The 23,529-nt window shown below is 43.5% G+C and overlaps 6 protein-coding genes across 8 annotated transcripts in view; 4 read left to right on the forward strand and 2 right to left on the reverse strand.

The window, feature by feature from the left end:
- The window catches only part of nucb1 (nucleobindin 1), a 4,147-nt gene extending 2,304 nt beyond the window's left edge, over nt 1-1,843 (reverse strand). Inside the window, exons 1-3 of the mRNA XM_062484130.1 lie at nt 1,695-1,843; nt 784-901; nt 74-262 (exon numbers count right to left, since the gene is read on the reverse strand). Coding sequence (XP_062340114.1) covers nt 74-262; nt 784-897 — 303 coding nt within the window. The 5' untranslated portion in view covers nt 898-901; nt 1,695-1,843. The remainder of the gene's footprint in view (nt 1-73; nt 263-783; nt 902-1,694) is intronic.
- LOC134036775 (endothelial zinc finger protein induced by tumor necrosis factor alpha-like) overlaps nt 1,763-23,529 on the forward strand; it is a 30,613-nt gene continuing 8,846 nt past the window's right edge. Inside the window, exon 1 of one of the 2 annotated variants that reach the window (XM_062481864.1) lies at nt 1,763-1,855. The gene's annotated coding sequence lies outside the window, so the exon portion shown is untranslated. Of the gene's footprint in view, nt 1,856-18,780; nt 18,848-23,529 lie in introns of those variants that run through there. The other variant, XM_062481856.1, reaches the window with a different exon arrangement.
- On the forward strand, nt 1,770-4,694 carry LOC134036435 (zinc finger protein ZFP2-like). Its single transcript, XM_062481393.1, has 2 exons — nt 1,770-1,855; nt 2,821-4,694. Exon 2 carries the CDS (start codon nt 2,919-2,921, stop codon nt 3,870-3,872), a length of 954 nt encoding a protein of 317 aa, XP_062337377.1. The 5' UTR covers nt 1,770-1,855; nt 2,821-2,918; the 3' UTR covers nt 3,873-4,694.
- LOC134036078 (zinc finger protein 271-like) lies at nt 1,801-23,050 on the forward strand. Its single transcript, XM_062480830.1, has 2 exons — nt 1,801-1,859; nt 20,683-23,050. The coding sequence occupies exon 2, from the start codon at nt 20,792-20,794 to the stop codon at nt 22,322-22,324; it is 1,533 nt and encodes a 510-aa protein (XP_062336814.1). The 5' UTR covers nt 1,801-1,859; nt 20,683-20,791; the 3' UTR covers nt 22,325-23,050.
- On the forward strand, nt 6,457-11,598 carry LOC134038642 (receptor tyrosine-protein kinase erbB-2-like). The gene is made up of 7 exons (XM_062484142.1): nt 6,457-6,591; nt 6,703-6,883; nt 7,021-7,150; nt 8,003-8,006; nt 10,825-10,896; nt 10,996-11,150; nt 11,426-11,598. The coding sequence occupies exons 1-7, from the start codon at nt 6,457-6,459 to the stop codon at nt 11,475-11,477; spliced, it is 729 nt and encodes a 242-aa protein (XP_062340126.1). The 3' UTR covers nt 11,478-11,598.
- Nucleotides 13,168-18,755, reverse strand: LOC134035967 (zinc finger protein 845-like). 2 transcript variants are annotated; one of them, XM_062480591.1, is made up of 2 exons: nt 18,627-18,755; nt 13,168-15,349 (listed from the first exon to the last, which is right to left on the reverse strand). In XM_062480591.1, the coding sequence occupies exon 2, from the start codon at nt 15,170-15,172 to the stop codon at nt 13,295-13,297; it is 1,878 nt and encodes a 625-aa protein (XP_062336575.1). In that variant the 5' UTR covers nt 15,173-15,349; nt 18,627-18,755; the 3' UTR covers nt 13,168-13,294. The 2 variants fall into 2 exon arrangements, with proteins under 2 accessions (XP_062336575.1, XP_062336565.1); XM_062480581.1 differs by having other exon boundaries at nt 18,632-18,713.

The following is a 23,529-nucleotide window of genomic DNA, read 5'->3' on the forward strand; positions in this document are numbered from 1 at the left end:
GAGATGGAAAGAGAGACAGAGAGAGATAAACGGAGAGACAGAGAGAGATAGAAAGTGAGGTACATTTACACACAGAGACTGTGTCTGAAAGTCGGTGTGGATCTCTCGGGGGCAGAGTGGAGATGAAGGAGAGGGCTGTTGGAGGGAGCCTCACCTTGATGTCTTCTGTGTTGGCTGTCTGTAGTTTCTCTCTGAAGTGAGGGTCAGTCTCCAGCACCTCGATCACCTCCCTCAGGTACCTGTCATAGTACAGGCCTGTGTCCTGGAGACAGACAGGGGAGCTTCTAGATCCTGGAGAACTGGGGGGTTCATCTGGGGCCAGTTGTACAGTTACATTTAGGGGGGCGGAAGGGGGTTTGAGCTTGTTGTCACAGGGGACTGGTGACCTCTGACCCCCCCCTCCCCCTTCGGGTTCCCGCCATACAAAAACCCACTTGCCAAAAACCAACACAAGTAAACACTCTTTCATCCCCTCAGCCATTTCACTGTTTATCTCCAACATTTAACTGTAATACCAGCCCTTCCACCCAGCCACATAGGGTAAATATTTCTTAAATTGTATTGTTTTTAAAAGATTGGATACTTATGTACTTTGTTTGTTATTTTACTTTTCCTTCGTATATTGTGTGACACTGTGTGTGTTAATCATAGTTTGTGGTTGTGTTTTGCAGCAACACAACCAGCTGCCCCATGTGGGTACAATAGAGTTCTACTTGCTTGGTTACTTACACACACACACACACACACACACGGACACACAGCTTTAAGACAGTAGAGTTGTACCACATTGTCCTCCGGGGGCTGCTGGGTGTCCGGGGGGACCTTGTGGTCGATAGGCACCGCCCACACCTCCAGAGAGACAGACAGGAGCAGCAGCCAGCGAGGGTCCACGTACATCCTCCTTCAGAGAAACAAAAACATGAATTCCGGTGTTGTACCGAAATCGGTGAAGTATCGAAAACTGTGACCAGGGGGCGCTGTTCTAATGTCTTGACCATGTTAGTGTTAAGGTAAATGTTAGGGCTCGAACATTTGCTGGACAGTATGGCAAGCCGAACAAGCCGAACAGCGACACCTGGTCACAGATTTCCTTAAGTCGCCGATATCGGTACAACACCTGCAACTGCCAAGCATTTTCGATAGAAATCAGCAACGCCTAGTGTGGATGCTTTCATGCATGCTGAAAGGAAATCACCGCTAGGCGCTACAGGAATGACAGACTCCTTAACTACTTGGCTGTAATCGACAATGGAGCTAAGATATCATCTGACATTGATGTTGCAAGGCCTGTCTTGCTTAGCCATTTTGGGAATTATATTATATTAAATCTAATTTAATTGAAAGGACACCTCACGAGTTACCAATGCCCTCAACATTACAGCACTTGTATTTCACAAAACGAGCATCGTTGTACTAAAATCAATGTGTGACGCACCATGACAAAAAATGTTTTAGTCTGACGAAAACTGACGCTAAACTGCACAAAGATTAGATATGTGTTTCTTCAGCATTGCGGTGAAAAGTAATCTGCAGTCAGTACAACATCTACTGTGTGTAAGCAGCTAACCTACGTTGGATAGTCAATCGCAGTGTAATAAAACAATTTGTTTGCTGGTCTATTGGCCAAGATGTTTCTTTCAACAAGTTACCCTATTACTAATCAATGTTGTTATGGTAATTTTTTCTTACCCTACCTAGTCGATTTCAATTCTTCCGTTCAGCTGCGGTATATTTGTGTGTTCGATGAGGCTTGTTTGCGGTGAGGGTAAAAAGTGACGTCAAAAATAAGCGACGGTGTCTGTTTACTTCCCTAGTTTTCTCACCACAGCAGGCAAAGTTGTGAATCAAGCTGGAGGTATGTACCGGGAAATGTGTGGTGCTTTACATTTGATCTGTTTTTCAAGTTTAAAGCCACCTATTGGGTTTCAACCTTTTCTCATTATGATTAGGCTACACATCTTCTTATTCTGTCATTTTATCTAAAAAATAATTATTTTCATGAAATGTGACTGAGGAGGGCGGCGTAGGGCCATTGTAGGTAAAACAACGTTTGATAAGTTCATCCATTTCTTAGAATCAGCTTTTTCGCCAAGTAAGTTTACACAAACAAGGAATTTACTGTGCCAGGGAGGTGAATTCGATAACAAATATATAGGCTAATAATATTATAGGAGCTAAGTCCAAATTCACCTTCCTTGATCTTATGTATGGTGCAAGAGAATGGGATTGTAGGCTACGCGTGGAAAAACGCAATGGTCCTTAAAAAAAACATTTGTTTGCCCCCAAAAATTTAAATGTCGAAAACGTAAGTTTGTAAAAGAATATACACCTTATAGGCCTACATATCAAAGAAAAAAATACAATTACACCTTAAACCTGTAATTATTAGGAATACCGAAAATAACAGAAAATGTATATTAATTTCCATAAATGACAAAAATCATTGAATTGGCTATTACAAATACAGACATCCCAAGTCTCCCGGAAGGTCCGGAAGACTTAGTAGCCTATGGCCAGCGGTGACGTCTGACACCCCAAAAAACCCAGCACATTTCTGACTTTATTACCTTGGGGAAACCTCAGCTGTTTGAATTCATTGGAGGAGAGGGAAATGTTTTGCAATATTTCAGCTATATAAATGATCCCATATGAAATGATATGAGCTTCTTCTTCTATATAAATGGTCCTATATTAAATTATATCAGCTTCTGCTTGCTTCTGCTTTGCTTTACACCAATTGTAACCCGCTTCAAACCAAAAATAGAAAAACGTATAACTAACTTAAAATACGTATATTTATCTGATGTTCTCTTCTTCCAGAGAACTACAGAGACACTCAACCAGAGAGAAACAAGCTTCCAGATACTGGACACCAGACAGGACCCTGAGAGACCACAGAACAAATAGAGACCTGAGTTATGGAGACACATCAGTGTGACACCTGTGGGAAGAGCCTTTGCTCATCCAGGAGCCTCAAGCAGCACATGATGATCCATGCTGGGGAGAAGCCCTACAGCTGTGACCTCTGTGGTAAAACCTTTAGCCAGGCTGGCAGTTTAAGAGCTCACAGCAGGATCCACACTGGAGAGAAGCCCTACAGCTGTGACCTCTGTAGTCAAACCTTTAGCCATACTGGCAATTTAAGTTCTCACCGCAAGACCCACACAGGAAAGAAGCCCTACAGCTGTGACCTCTGTGGTAAAAACTTTAGCCATACTGGCAATTTAAGTTCTCACCGCAAGACCCACACAGGAAAGAAGCCCTACATCTGTGACCTCTGTGGTAAAAACTTTAGCCATACTGGCAATTTAAGTTCTCACCACAAGACCCACACAGGAAAGAAGCCCTACATCTGTGACCTCTGTGGGAAAAGCTTTAGCCGGGCAGGTACTCTCACTCTTCACAGCAGGACCCACACTGGGGAGAAGCCCTACAGCTGTGACCTCTGTGGTAAAACCTTTAGCCATGCCTCCAGTTTCAGAAATCACAGCAGGACCCACACTGGAGAGAAGCCCTACAGCTGTAACCTCTGTGGTATAAACTTTAGCCAGGCTGGCAATTTAAGATCTCACCGCAAGACCCACACAGGAGAGAAGCCCTACAGCTGTGACCTCTGTGGGAAAGCCTTTAGCCGGTCTGATACGCTCACTCTTCACCGCAAGATCCATACTGGAGAGAAGCCCTACAGCTGTGACCTCTGTGGGAAAACCTTTACCGGGGTGTCCTCTTTCAGAGTTCACAGCAGGATCCACACTGGAGAGAAGCCCTACAGCTGTGACCTCTGTGCGAAAACCTTTAGCCGGTCAGATAAACTCAGCCTTCACCGCAAGATCCACACAGACACACATATAAGGACTTCTGTTTTGAAATAATGTCTAGCTGTTTGTGGTGGTGTTGTGGAATCTCATTCTTTACTGTATTTTTATTAAATGAAGGTCTGAGGTCAGAAAAGCTTGTCTTTATCTTTTGTTCTTGCAGCAAGAAGGAGCAGTTCTAAAACAGATTAGATAACAATCTAGTCTGAGTGAGCAGTCTGCAGTTGGGTACTGTTAGACGATGAGAACACTGCACTATCTATAGTTCAAGTCATCTGTATTTGTGTGTTTCACTGACATCTTAAGCACCAACTGCATCACAGGCACTGTGCACTAGTCTCTCTAATAATAGCAGGAATATGTTTGTGTGTACAAATTAGAATGGGTTAGTAAGACGTGAGCAAGGAGAATGAGAAGGACAAGCCAGAGCTGAGGAGGTCTCAGGAGATCAAGAATCCACAGAACAATGCTTCACAATTCCCTTTATGCACAAGAACAACCAACCAGACCACATCTTGACCCTTATCCACATATGACTAGCACGGCTACAGTAACACAATGAGGTGTGAGAGCCATCAAGTAGAGACTCCGTCCAGTAACTCCAGATTTTAGCATATGAGAGGAGGGGGGCAGGGTGACACCCAGCCTTTCAAAGCGATGATAAGGAATCAGAATGGGTTTTAATCGCCATGAAAGTTTGCAAAAACAAGGAATTTACTTTGGCAGGAAGGTGTATACATTCAACATATAGGAATCTTAACTTAAATATGTGGTCTAACTATACTAAAGGTACAAAGTCTCACTAATCCTAAGTGGCTAAAGTATGTAAAATTTCAAATTTTAATAAAAAATATGAAACATAAAATAGCCATCATATACATTTAGTCATTTAGCAGACACTCTTATCCAGAGCGATAAGATATACAATATTAAAAAAGGGTACCAAAAATACAAATTGCAAAAAAATACAAATTGTGTAACAAATGGAATATGGCAAGATGTCATGAATGAATAATGCAAATCAATGAAAACACTCAAAACATCATAAAACTATCAGCATTGCAATGTAGTAAACAACAATAAAAAAAGAATGTGTGTGTGCTGTCATGTTGGACTGTAGATCTGGTGTTACTGCATGTGCTGTCATGTTGGACTGTAGATCTGGAGTTACTGCATGTGCTGTCATGTTGGACTGTAGATCTGGTGTCACCGCATGTGCTATCATGTTGGACTGTATATCTGGTGTTACTGCATGTGCTGTCATGTTGGACTGTATATCTGGTGTTACTGCATGTGTTGTCATGTTGGACTGTATATCTGGTGTTACTGCATGTGTTGTCATGTTGGATTGTAGATCTGGTGTTACTGCATGTGCTGTCATGTTGGACTGTATATCTGGTGTTACTGCATGTGCTGTCATGTTGGACTGTAGATCTGGTGTTACTGCATGTGCTGTCATGTTGGACTGTATATCTGGTGTTACTGCATGTGTTGTCATGTTGGACTGTATATCTGGTGTTACTGCATGTGTTGTCATGTTGGATTGTAGATCTGGTGTTACTGCATGTGCTGTCATGTTGGACTGTATATCTGGTGTTACTGCATGTGCTGTCATGTTGGACTGTAGATCTGGTGTTACTGCATGTGCTGTCATGTTGGACTGTATATCTGGTGTTACTGCATGTGCTGTCATGTTGGACTGTATATCTGGTGTTACTGCATGTGCTGTCATGTTGGACTGTACATCTGGTGTTACTGCATGTGCTGTCATGTTGGACTGTAGATCTGGTGTTACTGCATGTGCTGTCATGTTGGACTGTAGATCTGGTGTTACTGCATGTGCTGTCATGTTGGACTGTAGATCTGGTGTTACTGCATGTGCTGTCCCAGTAGGTGCAGGCCAGTAGTTCTTCCAGCTGTGGGTCATATAGAAGTTCTCTCAGGTGGTGACTGCTGGGACAGCTTGGCCCCAGACATCACTGCTTTGGTTTGTTTTTTAATGTGGATACGCAGGTGACTCTTCAATTTGCCATTTGTTTTACCTGAAAAGTCACAGTGTGGGCAGCTGTACTGTACAGCTTCAATCCACTAGAGGAAGCAGGTCAGAGCAGAGTGAAGACAGCCACAGACCAGCAGAGCAGAGTGAAGGCAGCAACAGACCAGCAGAGCAGAGTGAAGACAGCCACAGACCAGCAGAGCAGAGTGAAGGCAGCAACAGACTGGTTAGAGACTTAACCCTCGTGCTGCCTTCGGGTCACATGACCCAAAGGTTCATAACGAACCATCGTTGTGTTTACCCAATTTTACCCAATACAAAAACAAATTAAAATAATTTTCTTTTAACCTTTGCAATGTGGGGGGTCTGAGACAGCCCAACGGTTAAAAGAAAATGCTTCACTTTGTCTTTGTATGCGGTAAATCTGTCGCAATACGACGGTGGGTCACAATGACTGATGGGTCAGAATGACCCGAAGATAACACAAGGGTTAAACAGTTTAAGATAAAAGGGACATACTGCTTCCAGGAAGAAGCAGTATGTCTTCACAAGACATGAGACTCACATACTGTACTGTAACATGCATACCTCTGTGTGTGTGCCTGTGTCTTAGTGTGTGTTTCTCCAGTGTGTCTGGGGACTGACATGAAGCTGGCACTGCCCTCCAGTGAGCAGAACCACTACCAGACCCTGAAGCTGCTCTACTGTGGCTGCCAGGTCGTCCACGGCAACCTGGAGATCACACACCTGCACGGCCAGCCAGACCTATCCTTTTTGCAGGTCAGCTATGTGTGTGTGTGTGTCTGTGTGGTGTGTGTGTAATCTATGTGCATCATCATCTTCACACACTGACGTGGAAGTGGTGGCCACCTTACTGTGTCTCCCCCCCAGGGCATCGTGGAGGTGCAGGGGTATGCGCTGGTGGCTCATGTGTCAGTGGGCATGATCCCCTTGGACAGCCTTCGCATCATCAGGGGCAGCCAGCTGTTCAATAACTCCTACGCCCTCGCCGTGGTGGACAACACAGCCGCAGGGGCGGGGCTTAGGACCCTGCGCCTCCGCAACCTGACAGGTGAGACAGGGCCCCCACAGCATCGTCAGCGGCAACCAGGACCCCCAGCTCTGTGGTGAGGAGGAGGGTCAGGGGTGTGTGTATGTGTGTGAGTTAGTGAGTGTGTGTTTGACCAGTGTCTGTGTGTGTGTCCTCAGAGGAGCAGGGCCGTGTGTGTGACCCCCTGTGTTCGGGGGGGTGCTGGGGCCCCGGGCCCCGACAGTGCGTCTCCTGCTCAGCCTCCCAGCGAGGAGTGGAGTGTGTGGAGGAGTGTCACCTCTACCAAGGGTGAGACAGCCTGCCTGTCTGTCTGTCTCTGTCTGCCGGTCTGTCTGTGCGTTAGTCTTGTTTGTTTGGATGTTATGTTAACCCTTGTGTTATCTTCGGGTCGTTCTGACCCATCAGTCATTGTGACCCACCGTCGTATTGCGACAACTTTACCGCATACAAAAACAAAGTGAATCATTTTCTTTTAACCGTTGGGCTGTCTCAGACCCCCCACATTGCGAAGGTTAAAAGAAAATTATTTTTATTTGTTTTTGTATTGGGTAAAATTGGGTAAACACAACGATGGTTCGTTATGAACCTTTGGGTCATGTGACCCGAAGGCAGCACGAGGGTTAAATCAATGTGAAAGTTAAAGGCTGTGAGTAATGTTGATGAGGCATGAAAGTGCTGCTCTCCAGATCCACACTCCCGACCCACTCCAGTCTGCTGAAAGGTTTTGTTATCATGAGGCAATGGAACACACTACTTAACCCTTGTGTTATCTTCGGGTCGTTCTGACCCATCAGTCATTGTGACCCACCGTCGTATTGCGACAACTTTACCGCATACAAAAACAAAGTGAAGCATTTTCTTTTAACCGTTGGGCTGTCTCAGACCCCCCACATTGCGAAGGTTAAAAGAAAATTATTTTTATTTGTTTTTGTATTGGGTAAAATTGGGTAAACACAACGATGGTTCGTTATGAACCTTTGGGTCATGTGACCCGAAGGCAGCACGAGGGTTAAACAACTTGGTATTTACTTTGTGTGTATGTGTATCCGTGTGTGTGTTTACATGTGTGTGGGTGTGTGTTTACGTGTGTGTGCGTGTGTTTGCGTGTGTGTTTACGTGTGTTTACATGTGTGTGTTCAGCTCTGTGCGGGAATACCAGGGGGGTGTTCCATCAACGTCGATTAAGGAAAAGCTAGACTTATCTCGCCAAGTCTCACTTACTTTAGCGAGAGTTCCGTTCCATTAAGGTGGCTTATTTTAGTTCTAGCTACGTAACCAAGGTAACTTATACTTCGGAACTAGCCTGATCCGTGTCAGGCTAAAAGTCAAGCTAAACTAAAATGTGTTGCAAATAATTTCAAACAGGCGGAAACAGAATCTCAAAAGACAGTTCCGTCGAGTAAATTCCTGCGCGCAAACCACTTTAGTCCGTGTTCGGAAACGTAAATTCAGACTTTTTGAAGTGCAGACATTAATGATTTAGCTACATGTTTACTTCATCTCCAAAAAATATATTAATTTAAATAAACAAGTTAAGAAATAATGTCACTTTTGTTTTCAAAAGCCATTGGTTAATTGACATAAAATAAGGATTTAGAAACTAAGCAGAGCGTCTAGACAAGTTACAATCAATTATGGCGTATCCGTTCTTTGACAACCCTGTGGTGGATGAAGGTGCTCAGATTATACAAAGAGCGTTTATCCCACCAGCCCCAAGGGTCTTCAGAGACCGAAGTAATGGTTCCCTGACCAGTATCTGTGGAAGAAGTATAGGTTCAGCAGGCCCAACATAGTTTATCTAGATAAATGTAATTGTCATTCTTAAAAAAACAAAACATAAATATATATATATGAAATAACACTTTAGCAACTCTTAAGGATGGCAATGAACACATAAGAGCAGCCTACCATCCTTTGTAAAAAGTAATAGAAAGGAGAGTAGACTATAATGGTAGAAAGGAGGGTAGTAGACTGCAGTCTATGTAGGTAGTCCTAGACTATGTAGTCTGCTGGAATCACACACAAGGAAGCAAACCCACTGTAGCCAAGCCTTGACACTGTTCAGTCTGTCTGCATCTGTCTATGTCTTTGCATGTGGGACATTCTTGAACGGGCAACTATGCCAGGATATATGAAGGGTATACCTTGCTCCAAAGCAGTACCTGAATATTATCATCAGTTTTTCAGGTAATCTTGAAACACAAAGAATCAAGGAGGACTTTTTATTCAATTGTATAAAGTATTTTCATTGTTTAACCCTCGTGCTGCCTTCGGGTCACATGACCCAAAGGTTCATAACGAACCATCGTTGTGTTTACCCAATTTTACCCAATACAAAAACAAATTAAAATAACTTTCTTTTAACCTTTGCAATGTGGGGGGTCTGAGACAGCCCAACGGTTAAAAGAAAATGCTTCACTTTGTCTTTGTATGCGGTAAATCTGTCGCAATACGACGGTGGGTCACAATGACTGATGGGTCAGAATGACCCGAAGATAACACAAGGGTTAAAGTAGCCTATATGTTGACAAGCCTCTATATTACCTCCCCTCTGGCTTCCCCAATATTATAGGTGCAATATACTGTCCCCATGGGTGTATCCAGGCCCATTGGAAGACTCAGGGGGTGACTGCCTGGTGCCCCCATGGTTGAAAGCGTTTCTAAAATGCCCAGTGGCAAAAATTAGACCAAGTGCCCTACTGTCTGCCAGTCACATTGTGAAATATGCTTGAGTGCACAGGATGCCCCATGCAATAAATGACAGTGTGCCCTCTATAAATGTAAAAACATGTCTTTATGAGTTCCTTTATAGTATAGAAAATGTGATGCAGTACCCTATAAGGTGCCCTTACAATGGCCTAAATTGGACTGTTCCCATGCCCTTACTTCCAATGGAAAAAGGTGCTGTTATGAAGTGCCCTTTATGCTGCCCCTACATGACAGTGTCCCAAATGTTGCCCTTTCCAAAGAAGACGATTAGATTCTGTGTCTCCCCTAATGTTCCCAGTAGGGCATGCTTTCCCAAAGTGAGGCTGTGACAACACTTGGCACAGCCACAGTCTGTCACTGTCCAAGCCCCCTCTGGATCTGTGGAGGCAGACTATGTTAATTGGAAATACTCGTAATATAATAATGATAGTCATGCTGAGCAATTTTAAATGACTGTTCTGCCAAACAAAGTGTGCAGTTTGGGTCACCTTCTGATCTAAAAAGTCAGTGCTGGATCTGTGCAATACTAGTCATTTCAGTGAATCCCCATTTAAGTCATGGTTATCTTTCCCTTTTATCTTAAAGCTCAGCATTTAGCCTATCAGTTAATAAATGTGTGTGGCAAAGTTATTTTGAAGTAATTTTTGATTTTGTTCAAGATGTGAAGACAAAAACATTATTAGCCCACATCAAGTGCAATTAACCATGGCCTTCTTCAGTGTTTTGAATTTTATCCTACAATTTTCAATTGCTGCCACGTTCTTTTTTGGGCTATTATTCTCAGTCTCCTGTTGAGAATATCGACCATAGGCTAGCCTGTCAGAACGGTTTCAGACAGATCATCAAATTACGCTAATTATCAGTAGGCCTAAATGCATATATATATATATATATATATATGTTAAGTAGATTTGGTAAGTCTACAATTTACGCATTTTAACGGTCGTAATGGTTTGACAAGTTGTCTCCCTTGCCATGTTAATTGCGGCAACATTGCCCTTTTTGGGGACAAAAAAACTCAAAAAATCAATTTACGCTGCTGAAACAACACACCTCTGCTGCTTTACGCTATACTTTTTGCGACGATCGCCTGATCTGGGCTGCACAGTCTAAGCTTATTGAGGTCTAGCTTGAATTAGCGTTGCCTGTTAGTGGAACGGCTTGAGGCTTAAGTCTAAGTTGACGTTTACCCAAGTGAGACTTATTCGTGTTAGCGCGACTTGCGTTAGCGACGTTGATGGAACACCCCCCAGGACGGCTCTCTCTGCGGCGTCTGTCACTCAGAATGTCGACCAATCAATGGCTCCGCTTCCTGCCATGGCCCGGTAAGACCACTCCCAGTGTGTGTGTGTGCATGTGTGTGTTCAGCTCTTGTTTTCATGGTTTATGAGTACTTCTAACCCTGCCCCCCCCTCCCTCCCCAGGGGCCCCACCAGTGTGCGGAGTGTCTGCACCTGCAGGACGGGGGAGTGTGTGTGTCGCGCTGCCCCAGCGGGGTGAAGGAGGAGCAGGGCACCGTCTGGAAGTACAGGAACGCCAGCGGGCACTGTCTGTCCTGCAACACCAACTGCACGCTCTCGTGAGGAGGACCGCCCTCACACACACACACACCACACTCACACACCACACACACACTGGCAAACAACCACACACTGGCACACACGCCAACACACACACAAGCACACAGACATGCAAACGTAGACATGCAAACACACAGACAGAAACACAAGCAGTCACAGACTTATGCAAACACAAGCACGCACACAGATACACACACACACATACCATATTGTCCACACCCCTGGGTGTGAGAGCAGAGCTTCATGCTAACTGGCCTGTCGTCGTGTCTCCCAGGTGCACGGAGATGGATGAGAGAGGCTGTCCAGTTCACTCCCAGACAGGGTGAGATATGTCTGGAGCTTCAGCTCAGCAGGAACACGCATCTTCTCTGGGGCTTTAGTTGGGTGTGCTTTGCCTTCGGCAAGGGCACAACCTTTGTTCTCTCACATATATATTATTTTTTTTTATTATTCTTTTCCCACCCCTACGGATCTTCCAATATTTGGACTACATAAACAACCTTGATGTCAAAAGTTTCGTCTTGCTAGCAATTGAGTTGCTTGTATTTTTATTTACGTTCCGTTGCATGGTTTAAGTTGAAATTACGTTTTTGTAGCAAAAAGTGCCTTTTGTCAACAAAGGGTACTCAGTGCTAGCCTACGTCATAACGTCAGCACACGTTAGCAACGACGCATGGATACAACGTGCATAGATATGCTGTTGCACAGCGAGTATCGTATCGTGCCGTGGTGTACTAGCAGCACATGTAGGTTACATTTAAGCAAATCAAAACTTGCATGTACAGTAAGTAATGTCACATTAAATAATGTATTTAAACTCAAGCTTGTGTGGTGCGTAGCTGTCTTCAATGCCACAGCCTAAACTTGATGTCATATTTTCAGTTAGCAGATGGTACTGTTTCAATCGCAATTCCATCTAATTTAGTTAGTTAATAGTAATACTGCCGGTGAGAACGTTGTTACTTAGAAAAGCTTGTTTCAAGGGGGTTCAGCTTGTTTCAAAGGTGGTTCTTAATGAATGAATGCAATATGAGTGGGCTAAATGCTTGGAAATATCACTACTGTAGAAGGGAAAAACTTAAGGTGACGTTTAAGTCATATAGGTTCATTCTACATGTACAGTACATTTAGTCATTTTAACAGAGGCCGGATCCAGAGCGACTTACAGTAAGTACAGGGACATGCTACACTTCACTTTTTGTATTTTGAATTGTACTCTCTAGTTACTAATTATTATTACTGTTGACAATGTTGATGAAGAATCAACATTTGTTTTCTGGATTATAATTATTATAATACGGATTAGGCTAAATCATAATGACCGATGGAAGAAACTGGAGCGATGCCTGGAGACATGTGGGTTTGAGGTGCTGCTTCTCTGGCAAAGTGTGATTGCCAAAGACTCTTGCCATTGTGAACATGTTTGCCTTGTAATTGATTTCATTCATTTTATGTTATTAAATGTCTATTTCGTTTAACCATACTTTGACCATTCTTGCTCTGATTTAACCCATAAAGTTAAATAACTGCAATTTCCATTGGTATTGACATAATGTGGTTAATGTTAAAACACTGTTCAGTTTCCCCTCTTCCTTTAAACCAGGGGTTTTCAAAGTGTAAGACTGTGAGCCTCCCTTCAGAGAACTTCAAGTCACCGGGGCCTCTCCCATTTTAAAGGGGTCATAGAATGATTTTTTGGGGGGTATTTCACACTGTTCCTTAACCCTTCACATACATGTCCACATGGACATGTATGTGAAGGAGTTCAGTTAATCATCTCAAATATCGTACAACACAGATTTATACATTGCACACCACACAACTAAACCCATTCTAATGTGTACACAAACATATTCCTGGCAGAGACTAATGCACAGTCCCTGTGATGCAGTTGAGGCTTAAGATGTCAGTGAAACACACAAATACAGATGACTTGAACTATAGATACTGCAGTGTTCTCATCGTCTAACAGTACCCAACTGCAGACTGCTCACTCAGACTAGATTGTTATCTAATCTGTTTTAGAACTCCTTTTTGCTGCAAGAACAAAAGATAAAGACAAGTTTTTCTCACCTCAGACCTTCCTTTAATAAAAATACAGTAAAGAATAAGATTCCACAACACCACCACAAACATCTAGACATTAGTTCATAACAGAAGTCCTTACATGTGTGGCTGTGTGGATCTTGCGGTGACGGCTGAGATTAGTCTTCCGGATAAAGGTTTTCCCACAGAGGTCACAGCTGTAGGGCTTCTCTCCAGTGTGGATCCTGCTGTGAACTCTGAAATAGGACGCCCGGCTAAAGGTTTTCCCACAGGAGTCACAGCTGTAGGGCTTCTCTCCAGTGTGGGTCCTGCGGTGAGCTTTGAAAACCCCACTCTGGGTAAAGGTTTTACCACAGAGGTCACAGCTGTAGGGCTTCTCTCCAGTGTGGATCCTGCTGTGAACTCTGAAACCGGAAGCATGGCTAAAGGTTTTATCACAGAGGTCACAGCTGTAGGGCTTCTCCCCAGTGTGGAGCCTGCTGTGATATCTGAAACTGGAAGCATGACTAAAGGTTTTCCCACAGAGGTCACAGCTGTAGGGCTTCTCCCCAGTGTGGGTCCTGCGGTGAGATCTTAAACTGTCAGCTTGGCTAAAGGTTTTATCACAGAGGTCACAGCTGTAGGGTTTCTTCCCAGTGTGGATCTTATGGTGAAGGCTGAGATTAGCCTTCCGGATAAAGGTTTTCCCACAGAGGTCACAGCTGTAGGGCTTCTCCTCAGTGTGGGTCCTGCGGTGAGATCTTAAACTGTCAGCTTGGCTAAAGGTTTTCCCACAGAGGTCACAGCTGTAGGGCTTCTCCTCAGTGTGGGTCCTGCGGTGAGATCTTAAACGGCCAACCCGGCTAAAGGTTTTCCCACAGAGGTCACAGCTGTAGGGGTTCTTCCCAGTGTGGATCCCTCTGTGAAGGGTGAGGGTATCTGCCTGGCTAAAGGTTTTATCACAGAGGTCAGAGCTGTCGGGCTTCTCTCCAGTGTGGATCCTACTGTGAGATTTTAATTGGCCAGATTGTCGAAAGGTTTTATCACAGAGGTCACAGCTGTAGGGCTTCTCCCCAGTGTGCGTCCTGCTGTGAACTGTTAATTGGCCAGATTGTCTAAAGGTTTTATCACAGAGGTCACAGCTGTAGGGCTTCTCCCCAGTGTGGGTCTTGCGGTGAGATCTTAAATTGCTAGCATGTCTAAAGGTTTTATCACAGAGGTCACAACTGTAGGGCTTCTTCCCAGTGTGGAAACTGCAGTGAAGCCTGAGAGTACCAGCCTGGCTAAAGGTTTTCCCACAGAGGTCACAACTGTAGGGCTTTTCTCCAGTGTGGATCCTGCTGTGAAGCCTGAGTGTACCAGCCTGGCTAAAGGTTTTTCCACAGTGGTCACACCTGTAGGGCTTCTCTCCAGTGTGGATCCTACTGTGAGCTGTTAATTGGCTAGATTTACTAAATGTTTTACCACAGAGGTCACAGCTGTAGGGCTTCTCTCCAGTGTGTGTCCTGCGGTGAGATCTTAAATGGCTAGCCTGGCTAAAGGTTTTATCACAGAGGTCACATCTGTAGGGCTTCTCTCCTGTGTGGGTCCTGCTGTGAACTGTTAATTGGCAAGATTGTCTAAAGGTTTTACCACAGAGGTCACAGCTGTAGGGCTTCTCTCCTGTGTGGGTCCTGCAGTGAAGGGTGAGAATACTTGCCTTTCTAAAGGTTTGACCACAGAGTTCACAAATGTAGGGCTTTTCTCCAGTGTGGATCCTGCGGTGAAGGGTGAGAGTACTTGTCTGGCTAAAGGTTTTATCACAGAGGTCACAGCTGTATGGCTTCTCCCCAGTGTGGATCCTGCTGTGACCTCTGAAACAAGAAGAGTCTCTAAAGGTTTTCCCACAGTGGTCACAGCTGTAGGGCTTCTCTCCAGTGTGGATCATCATGTGCTGCTTGAGGCTACTGGATGAGGAAAGGATCTTCCCACAGGTGTCACACTGATGTGTCTTCATAACTTAGGTCGCTCCTTGTCCTCTGTCTGGTCTCTCTGGGTCCTGTCTGGTGTCTAGTCTCTGGAAGCTTGTTTCTCTCTGGTTCAGTCTCTCTGTAGTCTCTCTGCTGTTCTCTGGAAGAAGTCTCCCACTGTCTAGTCTCCGCCCACGATCAAGTATTACTGGCCAACAGAGGATCTGGAGGAAACAGTTCCAAGTTAATGAACATTCAGCCTTCACAAAAAGGGAATATTTTGTCCGTCATAATATCCACTCTGCACATGTATTGTTGATCATTTGGTCAGCAGTGTGTTTCTCCCGTGTATTTTGTCTGGAGAAACACACAACACTGTGATGACAACTGCATACAGCAAACAACTCCTCTTTATAATGTTGTTTCTAGAATCTTAAGGCCTAAGGAAAGTCAAACACTCTTGAATCAAATATGTTTTGAGTTAATCATACGTTTTTGGATTCAAGCTTGAATGAGTTACAATTGGTGTGAAGCAAAGCAGAAGCAAGCAGAAGCTCATATCATTTCATATGGGATCATTTATATAGCTGAAATATTGTGAAACATTTCCCTCTCCCCCAATGAATTCCAACAGCTGATCTTAACCTTCCTTTAATTGTTTCTATTCTGATACACAAATCTATTCCTGGTTAGTTGAGTCTTCAATTAACTGTAGTTGAGCTCACGGACAAAATCATTTCATGGTTTTATTAGAGTTAAACCTGCATCAGTGGAGCTCCTCGGTGGAGGAAGAGGAGGAACATCTTTCTCTTTGGAGCCGGGGAAGGGGGGGTAATGTTCCGAATATTTGCAAGAAAAAAGTGGGAAAATAGCCTTTGTGTTTTTTTGGGGCTCAAGTCACTTAGCATGGTCAACCACATCACACCAGACGTCACCGCTTGCCATAGGCTACTATGCCTGAATAATATAATGATATATACTATTTGTAAGAGCCAATTCAATGATTGAGTTATGGAAATTAATATAAATTGCCTGTTATTTTCTGTGTATCCCACCTCCTCCCTTCAAAGCCACTCCCACAAAACTAGTGCGCGCAGGTACGTAGGTAGACAGACAGGTAGCCCGTCCAATCAATAGTCAGGGTACCCCTTTATGATTGGTCGTGTTTATTACAGTATTGCAAAGCCTACAGATGTCGGAATTGTTAATTTTTGCAAATATGACAAAAAGTGCTTCTCAACGACATTGCCTACCGTGCCTTTAATTTTTTGGGGCAATAAAACGTGCACGTTTTGTAAGGACTTCTGGCCTAGTGTTTTTCCACGTGTACAATCCCATTCTCTTGCACCATACATAGGATCAAGGAATATGAATTTGGACTTTGCTCCTATAATAACACAGTAAATTCTCTGTTTGTGTAAACTTACTTGGTGAATAAATATGGAGAGAGATATGTGCCAAAATTATTCATAAATGCAAGTATAAAAATACAAACTTAAGATATGAAACTTAAAGTCCTTTGAACAAAAACACAATAAAATAAATAAAATAAAACAATATTCATTTATCGGCCATTATAAATGCCGATACCGATAGTTTGGAAAATGCCCAATATCCGCCGATAATATCGGCGGGCCGATATATCGGTCGGGCTCTATGGAACACCCCCCCGGTGTTGTACCGAAAGCGGTGAAGTATCGAAAACTGTGACCAGGGGACACTGTTCTCATGTCTTGACAATGTTAAGGATAAGGAAAAGGCAGAGAATGTCTAATATGGGAAGAACTGCCACTCTCGGGAAACTTCCGGTGTTGTATCACCCGATGCATGACTGGATTGGCACCCCCTCGCGGGAGCGCGCGCGAATCAAAGAGTGAAGGATTTCGTCTTGATATCGCAACCAAACGAAGGGGAGACAGAAGTCTCACATTATACTGTCTTTGTTATAGAATTCTAGAGAAGAATGTTGGTTATCTGTGTAAATATCAGATGCTATTTTCAACACAAAATCCTTAAAATTCGTCATTCAAACCGTATAGTTACGAACGCAAACCTACATTCTTGCTCCACGACATCGCATTCTGAGGAAAGTATGATTACCAAAGGAAATGTATTTTATGTAGCTGGTTCAAAGTATTTCACATGGCTCTTCATACTAATGTATAGGTTCAAAGGCCTGCGATTTTAATGCAGTTAACCTGCGCGTAGGGTGGGTTACTCAGACAGGTCGAAAACAACAGCCTTCTGATCCAGAATAGGCTATCAGCTGTCCTGAAAAGGGACCAAAGGTTCACATGCCTATAGCCTACAAAAGACAAGTACTAAAACGATGTATCAACTATCAACATCAAAAGAAATGTTCTCACCATCAAATCCTTTTTTAAGATAGGAAATATTACTCTTATTGTTTAAGTCAATGAAATAAATGAAGAAATAAAACATAATAATCCCACACCTACCATGGACTATTCTGATTTCAGACCTGTCCATCCTATAGCCTACATACAAATGTATTGGTATTAAATGTACGCTATTAAAATGTACATAATGCTGGAGTAGAAGGGAAGAAACGTATGCAGGGGGCCTCAAGACAGGCCTTGTTTTCCATTTGATGTAAGTGCAATGCACTCCCTGCTAACACTGACTAGAAAAGTGTTACATGCCTGAAACTTACTGTGGTTACTCATACTAGTGCCCTCAGTGTACAGCAAGAATCATTTGATGCTGGGATATACAGAACAGACAATAGAGGGGGGTGCATTTCACGACAGGCTTGTATTCCTTGTTGTATTCCTTCTTGCCATGAAATGCACCCCCTGCTAACTTTGACTAGGAAAGTACATTCAACAGGGCCGATCAGCGACCCCTGGTCACAGATTTCAGAAGTCGCCGAGATTGGTACAACACCTGCAACTGCCAAGCATTTTCGATAGAAATCAGCAAAGCCCAGTGTTCTACTTGCATGCTGAAAGCAAATCACCGCTAGGCGCTACAGGAATAACAGATTTAACTGCTTGGCTGTAATCGACAATGATGGAGCTAAGGTATCATCTCACATTGATCATGCAAGTTCTGCCTTGCTTAGACATTTTGGGAATAATATATTAAATATAATTTAATTGAAAGGACACCTCACGAGTTACCAATGCCCTCAACATTTCAGCACATGTATTTCACAAAACGATCATTGTTGTACGAAAATCAAAAACTCAAAATCTCACAATCAAAAGACGCACCATGACAAACACTTTCTTTTGTCTGACGAAAACTGACGCTAAACTGCACAAAGATTAGATGTGTTTCTTCAGCATTGCGGTGAAAAGGAAGCTGCAGTCAGTAAAATATCTAGGCCTACTGTGTGTAAGCAGCTAGCCTACGTTGGATAGTCAATCGCAGTGTCATAAAACAATCTGTTTGCTGGTCTACTGGCCAAGATGTTTCTTTCAACAAGTTACCCTCAACAGTATTACAAATCAATGTTGTTATGGTCATGTTTCTTACCCTACCAAGTCGATTTCAAGTCTTCTGTTCAGCTGCTGTATGTTTGTCTGTTCGATGAGGCTTGTTTGGGGTGGGGGTAAAAAGTGACGTCAAAAATAAGCGACGGTGTCTGTTTACCTCCCTAGTTTTCTTACCACGTTGTGAATCAAGCTAGAGGTATGTACACTGAACTGTGGTGCTTTACATTTGAGCTGTTTTTCAAGTTTAAAGACACCTATTGGGTTTCTACCTTTTCTCATTATGATTAGGCTACACATCTTCTTATTCTGTCATTTTATCTAAACAACTTTTGAAAAGTTTCACTATTTTTATTTTCATGACGTGACTGAGGACGACTGCGTATTTGGTCATCGTAGGTAAAACTAAGTTTGATAAGTTCATCCATTTCTTAGAATCAACTTTATTCGCCAAGTAGGCTAAGTTTACACAACCAAGGAATTTACTGTGCCAGGGAGGTGAATTCGATACATTACATTATATTATTCAGACATAGTAGCCTATGGCAATCGGCGGCGTCTGTGGTGTGATGATGTTGAACATGCAAAGTGACTTGACACAAAGGCTAGGCTACTTATTTCTTGCAAATTGCTGACTTTATGTTCTTGGAGAAATTCCGAAGTTTTTCTCGCAAATATTCGGAATATTACCCGCCCTCCTCCGGCTCAGATTTATTTTTAACCTACAATGGCCCTACAGTGCGTGTCCACTACAGGGACGCGATACGAACGTCGACATGCTTTTCATTAGGTGTGCTCGACTTCATGCAGCGCTGCAGCCGGCTGACATGAAGCAATGAATTGGTTAGACTTTTTGTCCGATTTGAGATTGCGCCGAGGCTAGGTCACTGTGACGTATCCATCAGAGTACCGTGAGACAGTGTGCGAATTACGGGGGGGTTTGGGGGGGTCTGACCCCCCCCCCCCCGATTAAGGCTCGGACCCCCCCCAAAAGAGGTAAAAACAACAGGTCGGGGGGGGGGGTCTATACATTTATATATCGTTCTTACCTGTAATCGTAAATATTACAATATATTTACCATATTCATTCAGTAACAGGTTGGCGATACACATAAATGTTGACTTTATGGCAGGGAATATCACACACAGTATTACAAGGACTGCCATCTAGTCAAAATTCACTCAATAAACACAGCGCGAGTGACAAGTGCCCAATACAACTCAAGAAACAGTGCGAGTGACCAGGCAGTGTGCTGGTTCAATCACCTCAGTGTAGCTGAGGTAGCTCAGTGTAGGCCTATAATAGGCCTAGCACAATTCATACACAAGGGTAATTCAAAGTGCTTTACAAATTAGCAGAAGTGTAAGCGTAGTGTGGATTTATTACAACATACAAAAAAAAGAATTGTGTAAAATAATGACAATTATTAGTTGCAAAATTATAAAGGAGAGAAATATTCAATTTTAAATTAGAATGGACTAAAACGGTATAACTACTTATTTTGCACAAACATGTCAGCTCTCAATTGTGTGTAAGAGTGCTCTTGGGTGTGTGTAAATTCTGTTCTTACCTAAGAACAAATCCCAAACAAGAAAACATTGGGGAATGCCAGAATCTTTGTGAAAACTGCGTAAATGGGGTTTAAGAACAAATTTGTTCTTAAGAACATTTGGTGAATGAGGCCCATAGTTAGGATATATTCTCCCAAGAAAAGACAACTGGCAAGTTCTCCCTTTCGCTCTCTGTAAGGGGGGAGGAAGTCAGAATAATACCTCCAACTAAGGAACTAGAGACCCACAGAATCTAAGCATGGAAAGGTTGTATGAGGAGAGCTAGGCACTGAATAGATTTGTCTATCAGAATACATCAAATGATAGGAAGATTAAGATCAGCTGTTGAAATGAATTGGGGGAGAGGGAAGTGTTTCACAATATTTCAGCCATATAAATGATCCCTTATGAAATTATATGAGCTTCTGCTTGCTTATGTTTTGCTTCTGCTTTGCTTCACACCAATTGTAACTCGCTTCAAGTTTAAATACAAAAACGTATAATTAACTAAAATATATATATATCTCTGCTGTTCTGTTCTTCTACAGAACAGCAGAGACTACAGAGAGACTCAACCAGAGAGAAACAAGCTTCCAGAGACTACACACCAGACAGGACCCAGAGAGACCAGACAGAGAACAAAGAGAGACCTGAGTTATGGAGACACATCAGTGTGACACCTGTGGGAAGAGCCTTGCCTCATCCAGGACCCTCAAGCAGCACATGATGATCCACACTGAAAAGAAGCCCTACAGCTGTGACCTCTGTGGTCAAACCTTTAACCAGGCTCGCAGTTTCAGAGAGCACATGACGATCCACACAGGAGAGAAGCCCTACAGCTGTGACCTCTGTGGTCAAACCTTTAGCCAGGCTCGCAGTTTCAGAGAGCACAGCAGGATCCACACTGGAGAGATGCCCTACAGCTGTGACCTCTGTGGTAAAAACTTTAGACATCTTGGCAGTTTAAAACGTCACAGCAGGATCCACACAGGAGAGAAGCCCTACAGCTGTGACCTCTGTGATAAATCCTTTAACCATTCTTGCAACTTAAAAGCTCACAGCAGGATCCACACAGGAGAGAAGCCCTACAGCTGTGACATCTGTGGTCAAACTTTTAGCCGGACTAACCATTTAAAATCTCACCGCAAGATCCACACAGGAGAGAAGCCCTACAGCTGTGACCTCTGTGGGTATAGTTGTACAACAAACGGCCATCTGAAAAGCCACATGTATATCCACTCTGGAGAAAAACGCTTCAGCTGTGACCTCTGTGGTAAAACCTTTAGTCACTCTGGCCAATTAACAGTTCACAGAAGGATCCACACTGGAGAGAAGCCCTACAGCTGTGACCTCTGTGGTAAAACCTTTACGCACTCTGGCCAATTAACAGTTCACAGCAGGATCCACACTGGAGAGAAGCCCTACAGCTGTGACCTCTGTGGGAAAACCTTTAGCCAGGCTAGCCAATTAACAGTTCACAGCAGGATCCACACTGGAGAGATGCCCTACAGCTGTGACCTCTGTGGGAAAACCTTTAGCCGGGCAGATACTCTCACTCTTCACAGCAGGACCCACACTGGAGAGAAGCCCTACAGCTGTGACCTCTGTGATAAAACCTTTAGCCAGACTGGCAGTTTAAGGACTCACCGCAGTACCCACACTGGGGAGAAGCCCTACAGCTGTGACCTCTGTGATAAAACCTTTAGCCAGGCTGGCAGTTTAAGGTCTCACCGCAGTACCCACACTGGGGAGAAGCCCTACAGCTGTGACCTCTGTGGTCAAACCTTTAGCCAGGCTGGAAGTTTAAGGTCTCACCGCAGTATCCACACAGGGGAGAAGCCCTACAGCTGTGACCTCTGTGGGAAAACCTTTAGCCAGGCTGGCCAATTAACAGTTCACAGCAGGATCCACTCTGGACAGATGCCCTATAGCTGTGACCTCTGTGGGAAAACCTTTAGCCAGGCTGGTAATCTCAGCCTTCACCGCAGGACCCACACTGGAGAGAAGCCCTACAGCTGCCCACACTGTGACTTTTCATGTAAAACAAATGGCAATCTGAAGAGGCACCTGCGTATCCACAATAGAAAACAAACCAAAGCAGTGAAGTCTGGGGCCAAGATGTCCCAGCAGTCACCCTTGCCTTGGGGAATGTCCCTGTACTTAGTTGCTCTGGATAAGAACTTCTGCTAAAAGTGACTAAATGTAAACTACAAATAACTACTGTTAGAGAAATCAGTTTGTTTTGTTACGCGTTTCTGGATTTTTAAAATATTTTTTGATATCGGCCGATATCGGAATATCGGATTTTTAAATCACCAAATATTTGTATCGGTATCTGCCTTAAAAATCCTTTATCGGTCGGGCTCTAGTAGAATCCCGGTAAACGCTCTATGGTGACTTAGGCCTACCAGGGTTCGAATTAAGGGGGGGTTTTGCCCCCCTAATTAAGACTTGGACCCCCCCAAAAGAGATAAAAACAACAGGTTGGGGGTGTTGATACATTTATATATCGTTCTTACCTGTAATCGTAAATATTACTTTACGTCCTGAAGTTGACCCCCCCCCGATTGTTATTGTATAATTCGCACTCTGAGGCCTACAATCATGACACCTGGCTAAACCATTGTGCATGTAAGGACCTCTGTTATGAAGTAATGTCTCGATGTTTGTGGTGGTATTGTGGAATCTTATTCTTTACTGTATTGTTATTAAATGAAGGTCTGAGTTCAGAAAAGCTTGTCTTTATCTTTTGTTCTTGCAGCAAGGAGCAGTTCTAAAACTGATCAGATAACAATAGAGTGAGCAGTCTGCAGTTGAGACCACAAGTTCTCCCCGGGCACCCAGCAGCCCCTGGAGGACAATGTGGTACAACTCTACTATCACAATCGTGTGTGTGTGCGTGTGTGTGTGTGTGTGTAACCAAGCAAGTAGAACTCTATTGTCCCCACATGGGGCAGCTGGTTGTGTTGCTGCATAACACAACCACAAACAATAGGTGAGTTCGACTTCATGCAGCCCGAACACACCTATTGATTAACACACACAGTGTCACACAATATACAATGGAAAGGTAAAATAACAAAATTGAGAAAGAAGATTTCCACACACTTTTAATTGCCGATTTCCAAGTTTAAGCACATCAAATAAAATCAGATAACGGGTCTGCGTTTTTTGTTTTCCTATTTCTAAATGGTAATCGGGATTTTGGTTTTCAAATTTCAAAACGAAAATCCATTGACCGCAAAGTACACGGACCCAATCGCAGTGTCATAAAACAATGTTTGCTGGTCTATTGGGCAAGATGTTTCTTTCAACAAGTTACCATCAACAGTATTACTAATCGATGTTGTTATGGTCATGTTTCTTACCCTACCAAGTCGATTTCAAGTCTTCTG

Source organism: Osmerus eperlanus, chromosome 2 (genome assembly GCF_963692335.1).
Source record: "Osmerus eperlanus chromosome 2, fOsmEpe2.1, whole genome shotgun sequence".
In the NCBI taxonomy this organism is placed as follows: Eukaryota; Metazoa; Chordata; class Actinopteri; order Osmeriformes; family Osmeridae; genus Osmerus; species Osmerus eperlanus.

What these genes read in the sequence shown, in the direction of transcription:
- LOC134036435 (XM_062481393.1), top strand. Translation starts at nt 2,919, where the DNA reads ATGGAGACACATCAGTGTGACACCTGTGGGAAGAGCCTTTGCTCATCC.
- LOC134038642 (XM_062484142.1), top strand. Translation starts at nt 6,457, where the DNA reads ATGAAGCTGGCACTGCCCTCCAGTGAGCAGAACCACTACCAGACCCTG. An exon ending in CCGCTTCCTGCCATGGCCCG is followed by an intron (nt 10,897 to 10,995) that starts GTAAGACCACTC and finishes CTCCCTCCCCAG; the next exon opens with GGGCCCCACCAGTGTGCGGA. An exon ending in AACACCAACTGCACGCTCTC is followed by an intron (nt 11,151 to 11,425) that starts GTGAGGAGGACC and finishes CGTGTCTCCCAG; the next exon opens with GTGCACGGAGATGGATGAGA.
- LOC134035967 (XM_062480591.1), bottom strand. Translation starts at nt 15,172, where the DNA reads ATGAAGACACATCAGTGTGACACCTGTGGGAAGATCCTTTCCTCATCC.
- LOC134036078 (XM_062480830.1), top strand. Translation starts at nt 20,792, where the DNA reads ATGGAGACACATCAGTGTGACACCTGTGGGAAGAGCCTTGCCTCATCC.